This window comes from Vicugna pacos, chromosome 5, assembly GCF_048564905.1.
Source record: "Vicugna pacos chromosome 5, VicPac4, whole genome shotgun sequence".
NCBI lineage: Eukaryota > Metazoa > Chordata > Mammalia > Artiodactyla > Camelidae > Vicugna > Vicugna pacos.
This window is the reverse complement of record NC_132991.1, coordinates 3,527,160-3,550,075: the sequence shown is the minus strand read 5'-3', so window position 1 is coordinate 3,550,075 and position 22,916 is coordinate 3,527,160. Positions and strand designations below refer to the sequence as shown.

The following is a 22,916-nucleotide window of genomic DNA, read 5'->3' as shown; positions in this document are numbered from 1 at the left end:
TCTCTCCCTTGTTCCCTTTCCATTTACTCGGTCAGGCAAGGAAGAAACCAAGGAGGCACCTCTGGACTGCTTCCAACTGGCCATCAGGTCTTCTGGGTGGTCTGTGACAGCTCTGTTCCCCATGCCCACTACCCCTTTTGTTCAATGAATCCCTTCTTGTTTAAGTGTAAAGGCTCCTTCCCTGGCAGCCACACAACCGATGGCAAGAATCAAGGACCACTGGACCTCTGTACGCTCCTGACAAGACTCGTGTCCCACTGCCCTCCCCCAGTTTCACAGCTTCACCTCCACAACATGCTTGGGGAGCATGAGGACAAATACCGCCATGTCCTCAACTGTGACTGTGTCACCCCCAAGGAGCATCAGAGACCATCCCTCATCGACCGGATGTCATTCCTGTGCAGCTCTGTAATCTCTTAACTGTACTATCCTCACTTGTCAAACACCCAACCTTTCCACTATACCCTCTGGACTTACAATTCACCTTCAGCAAAATCCCCAATAACTTCAACCTCTGCGGACACACCCTCTACCCTCCCGCCCTAAGGAACTATGGTCCTCCCGTGAGAACATGGCTTCCCTCCCAATGGGAGCCCTGTTCTCCCTGAAGCTCTTCCCCATCCAGACTGTTTTCCTAAATTATCTCTCCAGAATTCTTCCATGGACTCCAGACTCTTATTAACCTATCTCTATGGCTCCATGTGAGTGCTCCAAGGGCAGCACAACCTTAAAATATCGAAAACCAAAGTTTGGGATTCCCCCCCATTCTCCAACTCACATGAACGCAACTCCACCCTCCCTGCTGCACAGGCCGACGAGCGTGGGCATAATTCGACTTTCCTCGTGCTCTCCTAGTCCCATGTGTAAGTCCCCAGAATCCTGACAGTCTGTACAATCCTGTTCAGAATCTAACCGTGTCCTTCCACCCTCAATAATCGTCTCTCCTGGACTCCTGCCATAACCCTTCTAAACAATCTGTTTCCAACTTTGCCTACTCTCTCCAGCCCGGTGGCTGATCCAACACTTCAGATCACAACACTGCTCTGAGAACTGACTTCCCGCTGCACCCCAGCACAGTCCAAATCCTTGGAGTGGGTCCTAAGGCCCTTACTGGGGCCCTGTTACCTCCTAAGATAATCTCTGGCCACTCTCCTACCATTAGCCTCTTGTGGCTCCCTGACACGGTAAACACACTGCTGCCTCAGGGCCTTTGCACTTACCATTCTCACTGTCTAGGACACTCACATCTTAGACAGCCCTATGGTTCAGCTCACCATTCAGTGTTCTGCTTGAATGTATTCTTATCAACAAAGCCCTCCCTGATCACTTTATATGGACTAGTAAGCCCCCTGTACTGCCTACAGTGTCACCCCAAATCCCATTCACCCTAGTTGTTCCCCAAAGCCCTTTTTGCCACCTAAAAAATCTATTTTTTAATGTATGTCTCCAGTCCCTAAAAATAGAAACTCTTTGAGGGCAGACATTTCTTTTTGTTTACTGTGTTTTCCTCAGTATGCAGAACATTACGAAGCACTCAATAAATATTTAGTGAGTTAAGTAAAGGAAAGAAGGAAAGTAAGAAGGGCGAGATGAAGGGAGGAGGGGGGGACAGCTTGATCTTAGACCCCCAGATATACCTCAGTGCCGAGTCGGCAGCATGTGCGGCTGTTGTAGTGATGACAGGAGACTGAGCTCTGGTGGCTGACACGGTTGCTACCACAGCAGGAGGGATGGTATTGGACGTGGTCACAGGTGGCCGAGACTACAAGAGAAAAAAAAAAATTTCATTTAAAATGAAAAGCAAAATCCAGTATGTCAAACACTAAAAGTCTAATCTGGGCCTCTAAATAAGCATGTTTATGTCCAAATGAAAATAAATTCTCACTGTCCTGATGAAGTTCTCTTTTTAAATAGGTGGTTATAAGACCAAGAGTCAGAAGCATCAACAAAATCCAGTTCTGGTTGGACAGGACACCAGCCCCTCCTTTCCAAATAAGACCAGATTCAAAATTCTGTCCTACTTTTAGTACAAACTGGAAGCTGGCCCATCAGACTCAGTTCCCAGAGAACTGCTGCTGGTCCCAGAGTAGATGTCTTTCATTGCTACACCACCCAGCGCTTCCCACAGAGGGCCCAACAGCACTGACAGAGCCGTTGGTTCTCAGGGCATCTAAGTGCACAAAAGGAAAACGCGTGGTACTGGTCTTCTTTCCCAGCAGACGATGCCCGGTGCCCAGACACCTTCTAGATGTTTCCATATAGATGCACTTATCACTCCACCCGTGTGCCCCACCTTCACCTGCCAAACCAGTTCCACACTGGGCTTCACCTGCTCATCCGCTGCCCACTCCTCCTATCACCAGAGCTCTCCTGTGCAGCCCCTCCTTCCTGATCCCAACACGGGCAGTTATCTTGGCAGACTCTGCCCATCCTCCATCTGTTTCTCACCTCCAGGCCTCCTCCCACCACGCAGCTGGTCCAGTCTGCTGTCTCATACCAGGACTGCAGCTCTGTCTCCCTCACTTGTGAGCTGTGCACCCAGGGTCTCCTCGCTCTCCAGTCCTTCCTACAGATCATTACTCTCCGGGGCCCTATGGTCTCAGATGTGTTGGTAGCCAGCAAGCTCTTCTGCTTTAAATTTGACAGCTCCAGGCTAGACATGTAGAACCAGTGTCCTACTCAGCCCTCTTCCTTACTATCTGAAATCCAGCCATTTCACACATCCTACCAGCCTGATCCACAAAGGCATCTGAACTTCCGCCTTCTGTATGTAACTTGGCTAGATTAATCTTTCAAAGAAACTTTTTGATCATATATTCACTATACTAAAAAAACACAGAGTGGCTCTCTGCTGTGTACATAATCAGTTTATACTCAGTATCTTAGCATTCCAAATGCAGAGACACTACAGCATCACCTGGTAATACATTTATGGCAAGGGTCATAGATTTCCTCGAAAACAAGTTGAAAGGCATGGACTGAACTCCTCAAAAAGCATACGTATGTGCATAAAAATGTGCCTAAATGTTTCAGGGCTCGCATACACCATCCAAATGAGAATCCCTTCATTCTGACTAGCCTGCACCCAACATTGTGGACAACCATCCCTCTCGTCCTTGCACTGTTCACTGCTCATGCACTGCCCCCACCACTTCCTCTTCCCTTCTCTGAATCCCCACGGCCATACCCATCCCAACCAGAAGCCTTGCCTTGCTACCTCTCTCCTAAATTCCTACTGTGATCACACGACATTGTATATGACTCAACCTTCTCTACCCCTTGGCAACTAGATGGAAAGTCACTTGAGGTCAAAGGACTCGCAGGGTGCCTAGCAGAGTGGATAACTTGGAGTAGGCCCTGAATCCTGGCTGGCCGGCTACCCACAGCTGCGACGTGCCTGGATCGGTTGGTGGATGATGTGCTGGACCGCCGGTTGTGCCGTGGCTGCATTTGGCAACTGGGAAGTTGGCCTCAGGACCGTGGTTACTTTCGAACTGGACATCACAGCAGCAGCTGCGGCCCCTGGAAAGACGGTATTTTGACATCAGTATGGCTTTGAGTAGCCCCAGTCACATGCCCTATAAACTCGGCGTGCCAGTGCTCAGTGCAAGCGCTTTAAGGGTACTTCCCACTTCATCACGTAGAAAATTCAGAAAGCATGCACGCGAGGGTTTGAGATTTAGTAAGACTGAAATCTGAACTGCTTCTTCAAGGATGTGCTTACGTGAAACTGGCTGCCTTTTTTTTTTTTTTTTTTTAAATTGCAAGTATCACCACAATTCAGGCCCAGGCTTCAGCAGTTTAACCACTGGACAGTGAGTTCATTTGAACCACCACTGCCTCTGCACCCTTGGTGCACCTAAAACACCATGAAAAGGGCACATGATGTCTTAGGTTTGACCTTACACAGACCCCCCACTGCAGTCTGTGACCTTCACTCTGAGAACCACGAAGCTACACTATGACCGAGTATCCGTTGGCCTGATTTTGCCAACAATAATTTTATTCTCTCCAATAGAAGGTGATGATTTCTGATCAAGTAGTTGAAAAACCTCATTAAATGTAATACCATACGGTCTATTACAACTTAACTGTAAGAATAAATTCATCTTATTGTTATGTGAGTAAAAAGATTTGAGTAACCCTTATCACTGAATTTCAAAAATATTCAGTATTAATATTTGTGACTTATTTATTAAAAATGAAGACCATGGTTAGATTACCACAGCTTTGAGGAGTTCCTCGTTATAAGGACAATTTTTGGATCACACTAAGTATTTTTTTGTTAAGTCTTATTTTTTATTGAAGTGCAGCCAATTTATGTTAGTTTCAGGTCTACAGCAAAGTGACTCAGTTATACATATACACACACACACACATATATATATATTAAGGTTCTTTTCCACTATAGCTCATTATAAGAAATTGAATATAATTCCCTGTGCTATACAGTAGGTCCTTGTTGTTTATCTATTTTATATGTAGTTGTATGTGTGTCTGTTAATCCCAAACTCCTAATCTGTCCCTCCCTACCTCCACCCTCTGCAGTTGGTTTTCCATGTCTGTAGACCACACTAAATATTTAAATTGCCTTAAGTTTATGTAACATACACACACCTGTTATAATACAACTGTAAGAACTATCTGTAAGACCATTCTAAAGAGGTGTATGACTCTGGGTTTATTTCGGCCGCCCGACACTTTAACAAGTTGATTCTGGATATACTTTGTGTTACCCTATCTTCTACTAAATGTGTCTGTGCCATCACATTTTACAAGTCTGAACAAAACGTGCAGCCTTTACCGCGAGGTAAGTGAGAAGCTCCGATGTGAAGAGGCGGCCCCGGAGCATTGCTGCGGATGATAGACATCTGTACGTTTGTGGTCATGATGTGATGCAGGTTGCTGGGATGTCCCTGCAAGAAACAGGATGGCATGTTACTTTCACATGCCTGGTCTGAGCCACTGATGCTTAGCCATTGCTTCTAGGGAGTCAGTTGCCTCCAAATGTGGGCCAGGTTGTTCCTTTTAGGCAGTGAGCACCCCGAGGGAGAGGGCGCTTGGGTTTTTAAGTCAGTGTATCGAGGGCCGACCTGTGCCAGCAGGTGCGTGGTAAGCGACTGGGAGGACCATCAACTGCCTGGAGTCTAGCCAGCGGCCAGATCCTTACTGCTGATGACACATCTGACTGTCCACGTTCAGATACTCTCATTCTCAGTGTTAGCCTATCATGCTTGTCTTCTCTGTCTTGGCCAAAAGCTTGTTTTTCCTTATTCTCACTACTTCCTTTACACCCCATGGCATTCATTCATCCCGCAAGCTCTCCGGATTTCTCAGTAAATTTATAGCTAGCATCCAACAGGCACCCTCTGAGTGGCTCTGCAGTCACCCCGAGGTGTCCCCTCCTCACGCCCGCCCAGCCCTGACGCCAGTGCTTCTCCGGTGGCTGTTCCAGCACTTCTGGGAGTGAGGACTCGGCAGAATGACAAAATAAAAGAAAAACTTGGTGCTTCTTTTCAGAACACCGATTTTTTTTCTTGAAAACATAAAGGGAAAGAGCTTTGACATTGTTTTCACGGATGAGTCATTGAAAATATTTAAATAAACCAAATACGTATTATGGAGTAGGACTGCAATTTCGGGAAAAAAAATGAAGTTAAAACATGAGACTTCAGAGTAAATGCTCACGACTGGCGGGCCGTGGAGGGGACCTGCCGGTCGCCCAGGAGGTGCACCCACCTCAGGGGAAGAACCACCCAGAGGAGCACTACTGCTGTGAGGCTGCTCCGGAGCCAAGCACAGCCGGGCTGTGAGCTCACGGTCTCGGCTGTCTCATCCGGATGTGCATCGCACACAGCAGACAGTCAACACCCCTGGGCTCAGTGACCAAGACGGCTGTGCACACTCGTCTGATTCCCTGTGTCATCCTCCGCTGTCACCTCTACGACTGCCCCCTTGCAGATATCAGTGACCACTTCATGTTTTATTTAGTACAGTGCCTAACGTACTGCTGGCATTCAGGAAATAATGATCAACAGTCGGGCATCTCAGTTTGAAAATCAGCAAATTAAGAGGAAAAAAACCTGTTGTCCACTGATTGTTGCCACAGGAATGGCTGAAGCTTGAGGGATGCTACTCTCCATGGTAACGGTAACCTGCCCTGGAACCTTGGGGGGAAGTGACAAGGTAGAAGGTGGAGCAGGAGCAATGGGACGGCTAGGCATGGTGGGCTTCGGGGGTGGCTGCAAACAGAAAACCACACGAAACATATCAATAGCTTTTTACTAGTGATGCATTTCATTCTATACACGTACACAAATCAAACCTGGAGAGGGCCAGGAAGGATGCCAGAAGCCTCCTGAATTTTATCTTAGTATCAGAGGCTTTCCATTGAAGTACTGGCACTTCCATGTTACCGGTGAGAAAACATACAAAGCAAGGCTAAGTCACTTGCTCAAAGCCACACAGACAGCCAAGACTAAAACTGGGAATAAAGCCCAGAGCTGCATGGCTCACAGCCCACACTCTTTCCTCTGTACAGTGCTGCCTCCCAAGTCTGGGGGGAAGTAAACAGAACTCCCAAACTCCCAGTAACTGAAACATATCCGCAAGGTAATACACAAAGCGATATTCTCAGAGACCCCCAAATTAGCAAGTGATTAAAACAAAACCTTGGAGAAGAGTGCCACTCCAAGAGAAAAACTATCAGCATGCCCATAACGTGAACCGAGTAATGTCAGACGGGTATTAGAAAGGTCCTGGGATGCCCACTGCCCAGCGGCACGAGACTAGGCACTGCAGAACAGCAGGACTCTGAGTTACAGAGACGGCTGAACTGAGAGGTCAACGGGGAAAAACTAGGATCCGAGGCTACAGCCTAACACTTGGTGACAACTGTCAGAAATGCTAGCCAGTCTTAGCTGTGGTTCAATGTGAAATTTTAAACCTCTCCATTACCTTCATAAGTCCCTCCGAAAATGAGAGTGGCACTGCTGGCGTCAGATGTGCTGGTGGGGCTGTCACTGTGACAGGTGTGCCCGATGCAACAGCATGGTGTGTAGACAACACCTGCACCTGTGGATAGGGCCTTACCACAACAGGCTCTTGCTTCTCTTCACGGGCCTGTAGGGAGCTGCTGGAACCCATGTGCTCCCTGGCAGTGACTTCAGCGTCTCGACTAGATTCATCGTTGACTGGTAAAGACATGAAGGTGAAACAGTATTAATGAATGTAACAGCACACGCCAGAGGGGCCCCCACAGTTAAAGTTTCAGGGCTGATAAACCGACCCATTTCCTTGTGAGATTTTTCTGAACAAGGAGAATGAGGGCATTCGATTCCCTTGATGGATATCAAACCCAAAAGTCACACCTGGGGAACACGGGACTTGGTCTAGATATTGTGGCTTTCCCACTGCTACGAACATAGGACCTGACAAGGACTGAAAATGGGCTCAAATGGTTGAAACTGTAAGACAAGATTCAAGACAATTTCACTTAAAATATTTATTTAAAAGGTTATAAGAAACTAATATTGAAAAGATAATTTAAGTATAGACTTTAGGTCCAAGAACATGTAGTATTCCAAAACAAATTTCTCAGTCCAAATCCCTAGAGTGAGCATGTAAACCTCTATCATTATTATGATACATTGAATAGACTCAACCTTTGAGAGACTCGCAATTTCACTTGCAGGAATGTGTCCTATAGACACAAAACACATGTGTAAAATGACTAAGGTACAAGGTGATTTGTCTCAGCATATTTATACTCGGAAAGGAACTGCAAAAACCCTACCTGTCCATCAATAGGGGGCTGGCTATATAAACTACGGTATACTCACCCAACAGACTACCACATAACTATAAAAATAAAACAAGACAGCTTTTTAGGTACTCTTATGGAGAAATGTATAACATATACTATGGAAAAATACAGGAAAATAAAAAGGTACAGAATAGTGAAAAAGTAAATACACACAAACATACATGCATGTTTTGTTTTTTCAGATTCTTTTTTCGTGGGGGGAGGTAGTTAGGTTTATTTGTGTATTTATTTTTAGTGGAAGTACTGGGGATTGAACCCAGGACCTCATGCATGATAGGCATACACCCTACCACTGAGCTATACCCTTCCCCTCTAATACATGCGTTTGCATTTGTATTTGTATTTGTATAACGTATCTCCAAAGCATCGTGATTGCTTGAAGAGAAAGAAAGTGGATGACTGGAGGACAGGGGTGGGCGAGATACTTTTTTCACGTATACTCTTTTTTCTTTTGGCATTTTGGACCGTGGGAACACGTAGCCTATTTAAAAATTAAGTTAAAAAAAATCAAGGAACTTACATAAAAAAAGACAGTTTGTCAAAATATTAATTTGCACTGTCATTTTTCCAAAACAACATTATTTCTCTAAACATAAACATTACACTTATGTAAAACTTTTTAATTATTTGGAAAACGATAAAGAAAGTAAAGCTGCTCCCACGGTCTACCCTGCCCAAGGAGCCAACAGTTACTATTTTGGTAAAATCTTCAGACGCTTTTTGCCTCTTGAATTTTGGGTGAGTTTTGATTTATTTAACTTTTTATTGAACTGTAACCCTCATAAAGACAAGTGCACACATACTGATGGGATAGCTCATTGAACTTTCACAGACTGAACACACCTGAGTAATCCAGTACCTAGATCAAGGAGCGGAACATTCCTTGTTCCCCAGAAACTCTCCGTGCAGCCTGATTCCAGTCTGCATTCTCCCGAAGACACTATGCTAACTTCTAACACTACAGATGACTGTTGTGCACTTTTGAACTTTATATAAATACACTCACAACAGACATACCTGGCTGTCCTGCCTCTTCACTTACCGGTATGAGATATGCGCATGTTCCTGCACGCAGCTATAAACCTTTCATTCTCAGTATACTGTACCATCGCGTCAATAAATCACAAATTAGCCATCTGACCGCTAGTAGGCAGTTAAATCGGTCTCAGTTTTTTTACTATTGTGAATAGTAGTATGAGTAATATTCACATATATGTCTTCTGGGGACCCTCTGTATCATTTCTATTGGATATGTACCTAAGAGTGGAATCGCTGAGTAATACAGAATATATACTACATTACTTTAAAAGTGCTAAGTGGAATTCCATTGCTTAGATGTACCATAGCTTTTATAACCATTGTGTCACTGATGGGCTTTTAGGTGATTTCCAAATTTTTGCTACTATCCACAACTGTGGAGTACATATCCGTGCGTACTTTTAGTCCTCGTTCCATGATCTCCTCAGGAACAATTTTCTAATTTTTTCCAAGTGCTGGGAGAAAAGACTGCTGTATATATTTCTTTAACGTGTATTTTATATTCCACTATATATTGACTTTTCTCCTAGGTCATTCAGACTTAAAATTTCATTTGTTTATTTATTTATTTATCTTTCGGTGAAGGTACTGGGGGTTGAACCCAGGACCTCAAGCTCACCCTCCCCACCTACCCCCCCATTTTAAAAAACCTTGCTTTTGAAAGCCACTTTACAGAGGTATGATTTGCATACAGTAAGATGGCTATTCTAAGAGTAGAGAGTTCAACGATGTTTTGTTTTTTACATTCTCACTAACAACTTCGGAGCAGAATGGCTGGGTCCCCGTGGGAAACTTCACATGAAACTGCCCAGGCACTTTCCGAAGTGATTGTATCATCTTGTGTTCCCACAGCAGTGTTTTAAGAGCTCCGGGCATTCCTCATCCTCACCAGTGCCTGACACAGACACTCCAGTGGGAGTGCACTGGGGATCCCACTGTGGTTTCAGTCAACATTTCCATGGTGACTGGTAGTGCTGGACCTCTTTTTACGTGATCACGGGCCATCTGTATATATCTTCCTTTGTGAAGTATATGTTCCTATCTTTTGTCCATTTTTTAATCCATCGGCTTTACTGACCAAAGTACAAGCTACATATAAAATCTACTATTTTTTTGGATAAAATTAAATTTTCACAAATGTACTGGGTACTAAGACACAACAGCATTATGATAGCATTTTTTGTTATTCTGACAAGCTCACTCACGCCTCTCTACAGTCAGTCCCCTCCCTCCCACCCCTACTCCTTAGAAACCACACTACTGCTTTGTCTTTTGCGGAATTTCGTATAAACAGAACCACATCGTATGTAGTCCTTTGTGTCTGGCTTCTTTCTTAGTATAATGCATCGGAGGTTCCTCCACATTACTCTGTACACTGGAAGTTTGTTTCTTTTTACTGTCGTCCAATTGTCCATTGTACGGATCAACCAAACTTTGCTTATCCAGTGAGCAAAAAAAAACTGGATAAAATTTGGGTTCTTTCCAGATTGGGGATATTATGAATAATGTTTCTATAGACACTGAAGTAGAAGTCTTTGTACGTAGGACACACATTTTCATTGGGTAAATATCTAGGAATGAGACTGCTGGATTGGATGGTAAGCTTCTGTTTAATTTTTTTTTAAGATACTGTGCCAAACTGTTTTCCAAAGTGGCTAGGTTGTTTTGGATTCCCACCCATGTATGGGTTCTACTTGCTCCACAAACACATTAAAACTTGGTAACGGCAGTCTTTTTACTTCGGTCATTTTAGTCCACTTATAGCAGATATGCACTGTGATTTTCACTTGCATTGCCCTGAGGATTAATACAGCTGAATACCTTTTAAGTGCTTATCTGGCCTTTATACAGCATCTTTGGTGAAGTATCCGTTCAGATTTTTTTTTAAAAAACCAGGCTGTTTGCCTTTTTACTATTGAGTTACAACAGTTTTTTGTATATTCAAGATGTAAGTCCTTTGCAGATACATTTATCACAAATGTCTTCTTATTCTGTGGTGTGCCTTTTTCTTAATGGTGTCTTTTGAAGAGCAGTCACTTTTAATTTTGATAAAGTACAACATATTAGTTGCTTCCTTTACAGTTAGTGTTTTTTGTGCCCTGAGCAATTTTTACTTACCCCAAGGTTACAGTTTCTCCTAGCTTTTTTTTTAATAGAAATTTTAGGTTTTATAATTTGGGCCAAAAACGATACATTTTGAGCTAATTTACATGCATGGTGAAAAGTCAAGGCTCATTTTTTTTTTTTTCATATGGATAGGCTGGGATTCTAGCACTACTCTGTTGAGAAAACTACCATCTCTTATCGAATCTATATACCTTTATCAAAAATCAACTGACCATTATGTGCGGGTTTATTCAGGATCTTCCACTCGGTTCTAATGAGCCAGTGATTTATGCCAATATCACACTGTCCTGATCAGTGCAGCTTTACAGTAAGACTTGAAGTGAGGTAGTAGAGTCCTCTTGACTTTCTTCTCCTCCTTCTTTTTCTTTTTCTTCTTTGTCTAAACTACTTTGGCTATTCTAAGGTCCTTTGGTTTCCACATAAATTTTAGATTCAGATTATCAATTTTTAGGAAAGTACCTGATGTGATTTTGATTAGGATTTGTTAGAATCTATACACCCCCTTGGGTAAAGGAAAATACTGAGTTTTCCAATCCATGAACATGATAAATCTTTTCATGTTATCTAGGTCTTTAACTTCTCTCAACAAATGTTTTACACAGTTCTCTAACCCCAAGTCTTACACATAATCTGTCAATTTATTCCTAAGTATTTTGTGGGTTTTTTTTTTTTGATACTACTGTAAATGACATTTTAAAAATTTCACTGTTCATGACTAGTATTTAGAAATATAATTGATTCCTATACACTGAACTTTAATCCTGCAACACCTACTAATTTCAGTCTTAGTTCTAATTGCTTTTTTAAAACATTCTCTAGTATTTTCTGCATACATGATCATGTTTGTGAATAAAGACAATTGTACTTCTGTCTTTCCATTATCAATTAATTTTTAACCTTTCCCCTTGTCCAAACAGATTTTCTCCTAATTAAAATTTTAGGGGAAATGGACAATTTCATAACTTTTCCCCAAACCTATTGGTCCAGGAAGACCTTGATTTATGACAGTTTCATTAAGATAGAACCACACTGATCATTTCCTATTAAGCTCTTTTTGGAACCTTTTATTGTTTTCTTCCAGACGTTTGGAGTTCTTTATTTTCAGTTAATTTTTATCAGAAAAAAACTCTTGAGGCAGTAGTTAAGAGAACTGGCTGTAATCCATACGTCTGAACTGTGAACACACACTTGAAATCCTGACATGCTTAGACTTCTTCCAATAAGAGCAATAGGAAATACAGAGAGATAAATAACCACTTGGAAAAACCTTTTTCTTTTCAAGAGCAATTGAAAGGAAAAAACACATTTCAGCAGTAAAATTACAGACAATTTTGGTTTAAATCAATGATTTCCTTCTCAACAAAATCTGAGGGCAATTATTATTAATTGATACCTTTTTTAACAAGCATTGTAACTCCTTGCAAATATATATTCAGAAATATTCTCCTAGTTATGCTCCTTTAAATTACTCTGCTATGAATTTATACCAAAGCCAAACTATTGTCAAAGATATCTGTTAAGAAGTAAAGAACTCTGTAAGAATTTGTTGACATCTACACTGCAGCAAGTTAGCACATACAAAGGAGCATGAGACAGACAGGACAGGTCCTGGCCTTCACTCTGGGAGGAGGTCCTACCCTGAATTGTTGTGGATGATGGAGTCAGCAAAGACTTCCCAGAGAAAGTGACATCTGAGATGAAACCTCAAGGAAGAACAAAGAATTAGCCAGATAAGTAAGTGTGGAAAGGGAGAAGAAAAATTGTAGCCAGAAACACAAAACCCAAAAAACCCCAGACTATGTAAAGTCCCAAGGTCAAGAAAATTGGGAACTTTTTATCATTCATTCAGAAAATATGAGCAGCTACTATTAAGCAGGAGACTAAAGGAGCTTAAAGTTACTTCAAGTCTACAGAGAACTAAAATAAATTTGTAGCAAAAATGAAGTTGGCAGGAAGGAGGCAGAACAACAGAAAATGAGGCTGAAACATTAGACAAAGGGCCATACCTCAGAGCTAAGAGACAAAGACAGAACAATTAAACATGATGCCTGCATTTCTGGTTTGAACAATGAGTAGATGGTAGTACCATTTCCCATAAGGAACACAGGAATCAGGCAGTAAAGGAAAAGGAATAGAAAAAGGAGTACTTTATTTCACTTTGCAATACCATCTTCCCACTTGACGCATACAATACACACATTATTTGAAGGAGTAACTCAACTGCAGCACTGCTGACTGGACTGGACACTTTGCTGTGGGGGGCTGTCTTGTCTGGTGCAGGATGTTTAGCAGTACCCCGAGCCTCTAAATATCAGATGCCAATAGCACCCTCTACCTGTGACAACCAAAAATGTATCTAGACATTGCCAGATATTCCCTGGGGGGCCAAATCATCACCAGCTGAAGGACCTCTGATCTACAGCATTTTGTACAACTAAAAATCAAGTTGCGTATATGGGTGTATATAAATATATATACACGTATATATACACATATATATATGTACATACTTAGAAAAAATCTTTTCCTAGACAGTAAGCTCCTAAAACTCAAGACCTACGCTTTACACACTTTTGCGCTCCCTCATGGCATTACTATTATACTTCTGGGCCTTAATGAAATAAGAACACATTAATACATTTTAAAAAACAGTTCTTATAGGCATGCTTTACTGTGAGTTTCATGTACACTCTGGTACATGTAAATAAAATGGTTAAAACTGGAAGAAAAAAACCCTTATTTAAATTAGAATTGTAATACTTTCTTTCTTCAAATTCAATAACCTAATATTTACTAAAACCCCACAAGGAATTTGCTAATGTTTAAACTAGAAAATTGGCAACATTTCTGAAGCAAGAAGTAATACAGAAGATCACACATCTCACCTGTAGCAGCTGGGTTTATCAACCCTGTAGAACCACTGTTGGCAATCTGTGACGGAGGAGCCTGGCTTAGCCCGGTGGAAGGGGTTCCTAACCGAGGAAACTGCTGAGAACTCATTTCCACCTGCAGTGCACAGTCATATGGTTATTACTGGATTCTGAGACTGGAATCAGTGATGAGAAATTAAAGCATCTTAGTACCTATATTTCCCCTTAGAAAAGCAAATGCAGTATCATTTATTTAAAATAACAGTTGTCATCAATATACAATGCAGAAATGGTCTAAATTCTGTAAGTTTTTGAAGTACATAGGTTTGACGAATGGTTAAACCGTTTATGTGGCACTGAGGGATACTATGACCTCCCTACCCCGTACACTTGTGGATTGCCACACTAAAAAGTCGACATTGCATCCTGGACAATAGCCACATGACAGGTACTAATACATGTGTATCTGTGTAAAGTTTCACGATAAATGGTATGTGCGTTTGAAAGACTTAAGCCTCACACCAATGTGAACAGAACTGTCATCAGTATGTCACACGAGGAATCCGGGCAGACGCCCTGTCCTACGGGAGGATCAGGAACCTTACATCAAGACCTGATTCAAGAGGAAATTTCAAACGCTTTCCTTACAGGCCTCATTTACGGATTTCTCCTCACCACCCTTCTTCAGAGACCCGCACTGAGCCCAAGGGATCCGAGACCTTCACCACCTTCCCTAAAATCGACCCCCACTTTTCCCGCAGGAGCTAAGCTCTGCCGATGTTTCCGATTCGCCCGGATTCCTACCCCCACTCTGAAGCCCCCGGCTGAGACCCGAGGGCACAGGTCTGCCGACCCTTCGGGTCTGTAAGACATCGGGTCTGGGCCGGGTCAGGCGCTCAGAGGAGCCCCAGGACCAGGGTGCCTCTTTACCTGCAGCCGCCGCCCGCCGCCCGCCCCTCCCGAGTCCACCTCGCCGGGCTGGGGGTGCCGCGGAGGACCCATCTCGGTGGCAGCGCTAGGCTCCGAGATCGCCAGGAGGACTCGCGCCGCAGCGCGCCTCGGGCCCGCCGCTGTCCAGCCCCGCCGGCCCCGCTCACCCCCGCCGCCCGGCCGCCGCTCGGCTCCAGCCCTCTTCCCCGGAACCTGCCCCTACCTCCCCCGCCCGCCCATTGGCCCCACGCCGGGCGCGTCACTCCAGGGCCCGCACCAATCCGCGGTGGCCGGCGCGCGGTGATCCCGCCCCACCCTCCCGCCGACTGCCAGCCAATCAGGCGCGAGGCTCGTCGGGGCAGCCCAAACCCCTCGAGGCTGAGCCAATGGCAGAGGAAGACGAGCGCTGCCGGCGAAAGGGGCGGGGAGCTGGGAGGCCCCGCCTTAGTCGGGGTCTGAAAGCGGCGGGCGCAGGGCCCGGATGTGGAGAGTCACTTTAAACTGCTTCAGGAGCCAAACTCCCTGGGCCGCCCGCCCGCCCTCCCGCGCTCCCCCGGCCGCTCCGCTTCCCCGCCAAGGCCCACGCCCGCCACGCCCCCACGCCCAAATCCGCCCTGCCCTCCCGGCGCCTCTCCCTTCCTTGCCGCAGGACACCCAGCCCCTGCCGCTGGCTCAACAGCTGTGCTCAGCTCGCGAAAAAGCCCAGGTCTGCGCCGCAGGAGACGGGGCACCGCTGCCCTTCCCCGGGGACGCGCAGCGGGACGGACGCTGCAGCCCGGCTCGGCCGCCCCGCCCCGCCCCCTCGTCCCTCCCCTTCCCTCCCCTTACGGGCGCCCGTCCCGCCATTACCTGGGTGCTGTGCCGAGTGGCCGCCGCACCGCCTCGAGCTCGCTCCCGTGCGCTCTCCGCCTGTGGACCCGACGTCCTCGGGCTCCCAGACCCGCCGCCGCCGCCGAGGCGCTAGCACTCTGCCCCCCACCCCTCAGCCCAGCGCCGCTGCTTCCGCTGCCGTAACGAGCCTCTCCCCTATTGGCTGGGGTAGGCCCCGCCCTCCTCCGGGGAAGCCAGTCACCGCTCAGCGTTAGGTGAGAGCGGACGGGCCCGCCCCCGGGGCCGCGGAGGCCTCCGGGAGTTGTGGTCCCTGGCGACGAGAGGGCGGGCCTGGGCGGGGCGTTGCGGCGACCTGGCTGGGTCTCCGCACCTCTTTGCTGTCGGGAGTCGCTTCTGCCTTTTCTCCTTGCATAGTAGAAAGCTCCCACCCCTTTGCCTCCGCTGACGGCACCAGGTTTCATTTTCTGGAGGGAGGTGCGGCGCGGGAAACGGGTAATGGAGGCCGACTGTGGCCAGCCGAAGTAGCCGGCGGCAGGGCCGAGGGTTTTCCTGACTCTGCTCGCTTCCCGGCACCGTATATGGGACTTGCTGTCCCCGCCGAGGCCACTGCAGGGCCTGAGCATCGCGGGAGGATCGGGGTTGCTGAACTGGAGCGACTCTGTCCGGTTTGGTCCAGACCCGCCCCGGAGCCGAGCATCCCCGGGTTAAAGCCAGCTCGGAACGGGGCTTTGGGCGCCGGACTCGGGCACGGTGCACCTGCTCGATTTTTCCAGATTTCGGAGAAGCGGAGGAGGGTGGTGTTTTGTTGTTTTGTTTGGAGTGGAGAGCTGGCATTTAGACAGCTGTAGAAGTCTTAGCCAAAGCGGCTGAAGCAAAATTTGGATGTGATGATAGACATTAACTCTCCTTCCTCCCTTCCCAGGTGGTAATTTTGGTCTGGAGTTTTATGTAAAGAAATAAATGGGAGCTCAAATCCTTTCTTATCGTGCACAGATGGTTTCTTGCTCGGACGGGAGTAGCTCTTGGCGACAAGGATGTCTCAAATACTCCTTCCCCAAGCCACTTTCTCACACTTCCCTTCTCAAATTTCTTCTAGAAGTAACTGGTGTGATATACTTTAGCCTCCTCTCTACTTAGGTAGTCGATTCTGCTCCTGCCACTCTTCTCAAACTGCTCCCCCAAAGTTGCCAGTGACACTCACCTTCACCTGGTGGTCCTTGCTTAGTTCTCATCTTGTCCGGTTTACCGACAGGAATTCCTCCTTCAAACGTTCTTCCCTTGGCCTCCATAACCACATTCTCTCCTGATTCTACTTTTATCCCTATTAAGCTGTTTCATACCTCCTCTTTCTCACATGTACAGCGCTCTCCTAGACTCCAGCCCTCTCTCGGTGCTATACTATCTCTCAAACTATTTTAATGCACTCTCACAGTTCCAAATATCATTCTCAAAATGACTCAAAATTGTATCCCCATGAGGACCCGTCTTGAGTTGTACACCTACAGTTCCCCAAATATGTCTTGTTCTTATAAGCCCCTGAGACTTAACATATTGAACACCTTTACTGATTTGCCCCACCTTTGTACTTCTCCTCCTGATTTCTGGGTTTGGTCAATGGTTTGGTTAATGGCATTATATCCTCTCTGCCTTTGATTTTTTTCCTTGTCAGTTTCTATTCTTTCATCTCCCAGAATCACCCACCCTGTGTGCCTCTGTATCCCCTTTCCTGTTGCTTCTACAGCCTTGGTTCAACCTTTCATTATTTCCTGTCTGGATTATAGTAGGGCTGCCCCCACTCCAATCTCTTCCTACGCCCAACTTGTCCTCCACAGAGTCCTTTTTGTAAAGCATTCATCTGAATCTGTTTTCCCATCTTGATGTTCCAGTAACTTCTGAGTATATTCAAAACCCCTAACCCTAGATCAAAGGCTGTGATAGTTGAGTTTCTTCTACCTCTCCAAACACTGGGTGCTTTCTCAACAAGAGCTTCCACCAATTCTCCACACAGTTTGGCTTCCAGGGCTCAAGCCACAATGCCTTCTATTGGCCTCACCCTTCAGCAGTCATATGGCAGAGTGCTTTCAATTCTACAATGCCCAGCTGGGAAGAAAATGATGTATCTTCTCCAGGAAGCCTTCCTTGAATTCCTCTCCTTCCTCTACCCGCCAGGATACTTCCATGGAACTCTTTCAGTACCTCTGTTCTAGCATTGATCTATCTACCCTGTGTTCTTCCTGGACTAGGTGGAGAGAGAAATTATTCATCTTTATATCTCCCATCAAGAGGAAGGATTCAATAAATGTTTGCTGAGTATAAACACAGACACATCCATAGTACATGAATGAAATCTGCATTTTCCTTTGTTACTAGGGACAGTCTTTGCTTTCTTCACTCATGTCTCTAGTCCCTCACAGAGTGGACACTTGAAGGAAAACAGATGTTTCACCCATAGTTGTGTTGCTAGAGCTTAGGATTCCCATCCACTTAGCTCAGTGGGTTGAAGACAGCCTCCTTGTGCCCCAGCTAGGCTGAACCTTCCACACTTCTCAGGTATTCAAGCCCCCATGCCAATTGCAAGGGCTCCTTAGTATCTCAGGTCCTTGAAAATGATGTCCATGTGAGATAGTCTGGATGGCTTGAACAAAGACATCATCAGGAACCACATCTTCTGGGTGGCTGACTAGGGAACGAATACTGTCCTCTGCCAACAAACAGGAAAGGTTCTCAATGCAAGTGGTGGTTAGTCAAATGTCAGTGGGTGGTCTGCAAGTGTTGATGACATCTCGTTGGCCTCTGCCACTGAACCCAGATGGTTCTCAGTTGGAGCCTGGTGGTCTAATGATACTGACTCTGTGGTTCCTCTAAGTCCACATACTCCTTCTGGCCCAGTTCCCCAGCCAAGGAAACTTATTCCCTTACACTTAACTCATCTGTAAAATGAGAGTACTGTTACTTAGCTCAATCTTATTGTGTAGATTAAATGAGCTACACACACAAAGAGTATGAAGCTCTTGAGTTTGCCCACATCTGTTGTTTTTGTTACCTTTATTTGGTCTGGTACCCAGGCCAGACTCACAATCTGTCTCCTCCAGGCACCACATTCAATACCACTGTCCCTAGCCCAAGTGGACCTATCTAGGTACAGTGGACAGACTCCAGGATGCCCCTTTGTGATCCCCCTCTTGGTATTCATGCCCTTGTATAATTCCTTTCCCTTGAATGTGCCAGGACCTGTGGCTTTCCTCTAATCCATAGACTATGGCAAAGGTGATGAAATGTCACTTCCTTGACCATGTTACGTTATAAAAGACTGTCAGCTGTGAGACTCAGTCTAGAGACTCCCCTAGCTGACCTGAAGAGGCAGCCATATGTCAGATGGCAAGCAAGTGGGGGTGGCCTGTAGGAACTGCAGACAACCTCTAAGAGTTGAGGGTGACCTCCAACTGCACACCTGCAGGAGGCTGGACCCTAAGTCCTACATGGCAAGGAAATGAGTTCTGCCAACCTGAGTGAGCTTGGAAACTGATTCTTCCTTAGTTGAGCTTCCAGATGAGAACCTGGTCCAGCTGACATCTTAATTGTAACCTGTGAGACCCTGAGCAGAGGATGGAGCTAACACATGCCTGGGCTCCTGACCCACAGAAACTGTGAGATAATCAGTGTGTGCTGGTCTAAGCTGCTGAGTTTGTGGTGATTTGTTATGCAGCAATAGCTAACTAATACATCAAGAGTAGGATGGCATCTGATCCTAGGGCAGCTATTCTATAAGCTGTCTGAAAGGAAAGCTCCGTCCAAACTAGAAGGAATGCAGTTAACCAACCTTCTCAGTTCGCCCCAGAATTGGAAAGTGATGTAGAGATTAGAAGGAGCAGGAGCTGAAAAGCCTGAGCCTCCAGGCTCTAAGCCCTAAGAAAACTGAGCCAGAAATGGGCTGAAGTCATGGACAAAAAAAGAGAAGCATGGGGTTCCCAGAGGCAACCGGCAGGCAGGGGCAGCCTGGGGAAGCAGAAACCGGGAAAGGTCAATTCACCAGGTACAGGGTGGCAGATGGACAAATACCTCTGAGCAAGCGGGACAACCAGCCAGCTCAGTCTCTGGAATTGACTAGGAGCCTCATGGACTTTCTTCTGCAGCCCACTCTTCATGACACGGCATGAACACCCATCTTCTTTAGCACCACAAGTAACTTTTTGATAAATTCACAGTAACTTGAGCGAGTTGGATTGTGGCAGCTGAAAGCTGTCAAGTTAAAGTGCAAAGTCTGGAGGTAGACAATGCAGAGTTGATCAGATGGCTGGAGATCTGTAAGGATTCAGAGTACTGTCTTCCACTCTGCCAGGTCTCATCTGCTGCCTCCTGATCCAAGCCACCAGCACCAGCTCCAGCCGTCTACTCTGTTTCCACCCCAATGGTCTAATGCTGAGTGGACTGCAGTTCAGTGCCAACACTAACCACCCAGAATTAACTCAGGCCCACAGGCTGAGGAGAGAGTCCTCCTCAGTGCCGCCCTCACTTTAGGTGTCAGCCATGAGTCTCAAGGGGTCCCCAGGACCCCCACACTTCAGGCTGACTCACTGCCAATTTGAGGTTTCCCATGAATTTGCTCACTTGTTCACTAGAATAACTCACAGAACTCAGGAAAGCACTATACTTACAATTACAGTTTTATTATAAAGGATACACATGGGGCGAGGTCTTAGGGAGAACACAGAGCTTCCGGGCCCTCTCCTCATAGAACTGAGGTGCACCACCCTCCCAGCACATCAACGTGTTCCCCAACCAGGAAGCTCCTCTGAACTTCAGTGTCCAGAGTTTTTGTTGGGGGTTCACTACTTAGGCATGATGAATTAAACAATTGGCCACATGACTGAACTCAGTCTCCAGCTCTCCATTCATCCCTAGAGGCTAGGAAGCTGGAAGTCCCCACCCTCTCATTCTGCAAGGGAACTGGGGAACATAGAGTTTCACCTTGACAGCTATGTGTCTAGTTAAAAGTTGAAAATACTATTTTTAAGAAAGAAGGGAAGATTGAGGTGGAGAGTATAGCTCAGTGACAGAGTGCATGCCTAGCAAGCACGAGGTCCTGGGTTCAAACCATTTAAAAATAATAGTAATAAATAAAATCGAATTACCTCCCCTCACCCCCTCCAAAAAAAAGTACACAGTGCTACATGTCAACTATGTCTCAATAAAGCTTGGGGAAAAATAATGATTTTTTAAATTTAAAAATATTTAGAAGAAAGAAGGGAAGATTGGCTGTTTGGTAGGCAATCAGAGGTATTTGCATAAAACTTACCCAAAGGATAGAGATGAACACAAAAGACAGAAAGAAAGTTCTTTCACTTTGTGGGAAGTTGCGATGTCAAGGAACCACTAAATATGGCTGTAAGCAGTTTCCATAGTAAAAAAAAAAAAAAACAAACAAACCCCAAAATGCCAGTGTCCTGGACTGTACCCCCGAGAGTGGCTGCCAGATAAGAGGTGAGTGTGCCCACATCAGAGGCGAGGTTACTGTCTTTGTCCTATCAGCAGGGACAGGAGAGAGTACCCTAGCAACCAGAGGAGAAGACAATGGCTCACGCCCCCTGGAGCAGACAGGAAGATGGGCCATGCACTCTACCAGTGGACTGAGTGACGAGCTCTCCACAGAGGCCAGGTATGTGGAGCCCAACAAAACAGGTCCATCACCACTGTCAGGGAGCATCACAAAAAAATAATAAAACTTCCCTGCAGTGAGGTGGAGACAGAGTAAAAGAACGAATAATTTGTGGGAGGGTATAGCTCAGAGGTAGAGCGTGTACTTAACATGCAGGAGGTCCTGGGTTCAATCCCCAGTACCTCCATTAAATAAACAAACAAACAAACAAACAAACTTAATTACCCCCCCACACACAAAAGACAAAAACAATTTTTAAAAGAAAAGAACTAAGAATTTGTGACCATTACTATGACAACATTTTTACTCCCTGGCATGTGTGGCCATGGAAATCTCAGTCAAGAACTATAGTTTGTACAATAGCCAAGACGTGGAAGCAACCTAAATGCCCATTGGCAGAAGTTGTGGTATATTTATACAATGGAATGCTACTCAGCCGTAAAAAATAATAAAATAATGCCATTTGCAGTGACATGGATGGACCTGGAGATCATCATTCTAAGTGAAGTAAGCCAGAAAGAGAAAGAAAAATACCATATGATATCACTCATATGTGGAATCTTAAAAAAGAAAAAAGACACAAATGAACTTATTTACAAAACAAAAACAGACTCACAGGCATAGAATACAAACTCATGGTTACCACGGAGAACAGATTGGGAAGGGATAAAATGGGAGTTCGAGATTTGTAGCTACTAACTACTATATATAAAATAGATAAAAAACAAGTTTCTTCTGTATAGCACAGGGAGCTATATTCAATATCTTATAGTAACCTATAATGAAAAACAATATGAAAAGGAATATATGCATGTATATGGATGACTGAAACATTATGCTGTATACCAGAAATTGACACAACACTGTAAACTGACTATACTTCAGTTAAAAAAAAAGAACCATTGTTCAAATTTTTTTTGTAGAAGAACCATGATTAAACATCATAGGGAGCATCTGGTGTTTTGGCTGATCTATGGTCCTTCCTGTTAGGGACCCCTTGTCTCCATAACCCCAAGTGGAATTTTGACCCACACATGGCCCTGTCCCCTGACCCCTGGGATGGGTGTGGGGCCCACTGGAAGAGTGGATTCGTTCACATGAATGGGAGACTTGCGTGCAGCTGTGCAGAGACTGAGCGTACGTGGAGTCCAGTCACCCGTGGAAGCCCCTCGAGGTTCTGGAATGTCCCCACCCCGAGTCTGCTGCTTCAGCTATTCCTTTGGTTCTGTGTGCCCTCCAGTATGTATCTGAATTCGTGTTCTGTTGTTGCTATAACAAATCACCACAAACATAAAGACCCTATATGGATCGTCTTCCTGTCCTGTGAGTCACCCAACCAGTGTGAATCTCATCAGGTACCAGTCAGGCTGCTTTCTCTTCTGCAGAATCTGGGAGAGAATCCATGTCCTTGCTCATCTGGGTTGTTGGCAAAACACAGTTCCTTGCGGTTGTAGGACTGAGATCCTTTTTTCCTGCTGCTGTCAGCTGACAGCTGTTCCCAGCTTCCATGCCACCCACACCCCTGGGTCTTGGCTTCTTTCTCCATCCTTAAGAAGCCAGCAATGCAGGGTAAGTCCCTCTCAGGATTTAAATCTCCTTTCCTTCTTTGTTCATCTATTTCTGTGACCAAGTGGGGAAA

The 22,916-nt window shown here is 45.4% G+C and overlaps 1 protein-coding gene and 1 non-coding gene across 12 annotated transcripts in view; both read right to left on the bottom strand.

Annotated features, from left to right (window-relative positions):
* The window catches only part of SAP130 (Sin3A associated protein 130), a 72,963-nt gene extending 57,163 nt beyond the window's left edge, over positions 1–15,800 (bottom strand). For 2 of the 11 annotated variants that reach the window (XM_072960780.1, XM_072960781.1), the window contains exons 1-7: positions 15,640–15,800; positions 13,876–13,996; positions 6,958–7,193; positions 6,084–6,242; positions 4,805–4,916; positions 3,398–3,522; positions 1,638–1,762 (exon numbers count right to left, since the gene is read on the bottom strand). In XM_072960780.1, coding sequence (XP_072816881.1) covers positions 1,638–1,762; positions 3,398–3,522; positions 4,805–4,916; positions 6,084–6,242; positions 6,958–7,193; positions 13,876–13,990 — 872 coding nt within the window. In that variant the 5' untranslated portion in view covers positions 13,991–13,996; positions 15,640–15,800. Of the gene's footprint in view, positions 1–1,637; positions 1,763–3,397; positions 3,523–4,804; positions 4,917–6,083; positions 6,243–6,957; positions 7,194–13,875; positions 13,997–14,790; positions 14,878–14,957; positions 15,009–15,639 lie in introns of those variants that run through there. The other 9 variants (XM_072960777.1, XM_072960779.1, XM_072960778.1 and 6 more) reach the window with 7 other exon arrangements.
* Positions 8,061–8,134, bottom strand: TRNAD-AUC (transfer RNA aspartic acid (anticodon AUC)). The gene has a single exon. It is a non-coding gene; the product is annotated as a tRNA-Asp (tRNA).
* Positions 15,801–22,916: the final 7,116 nt, after the last annotated feature.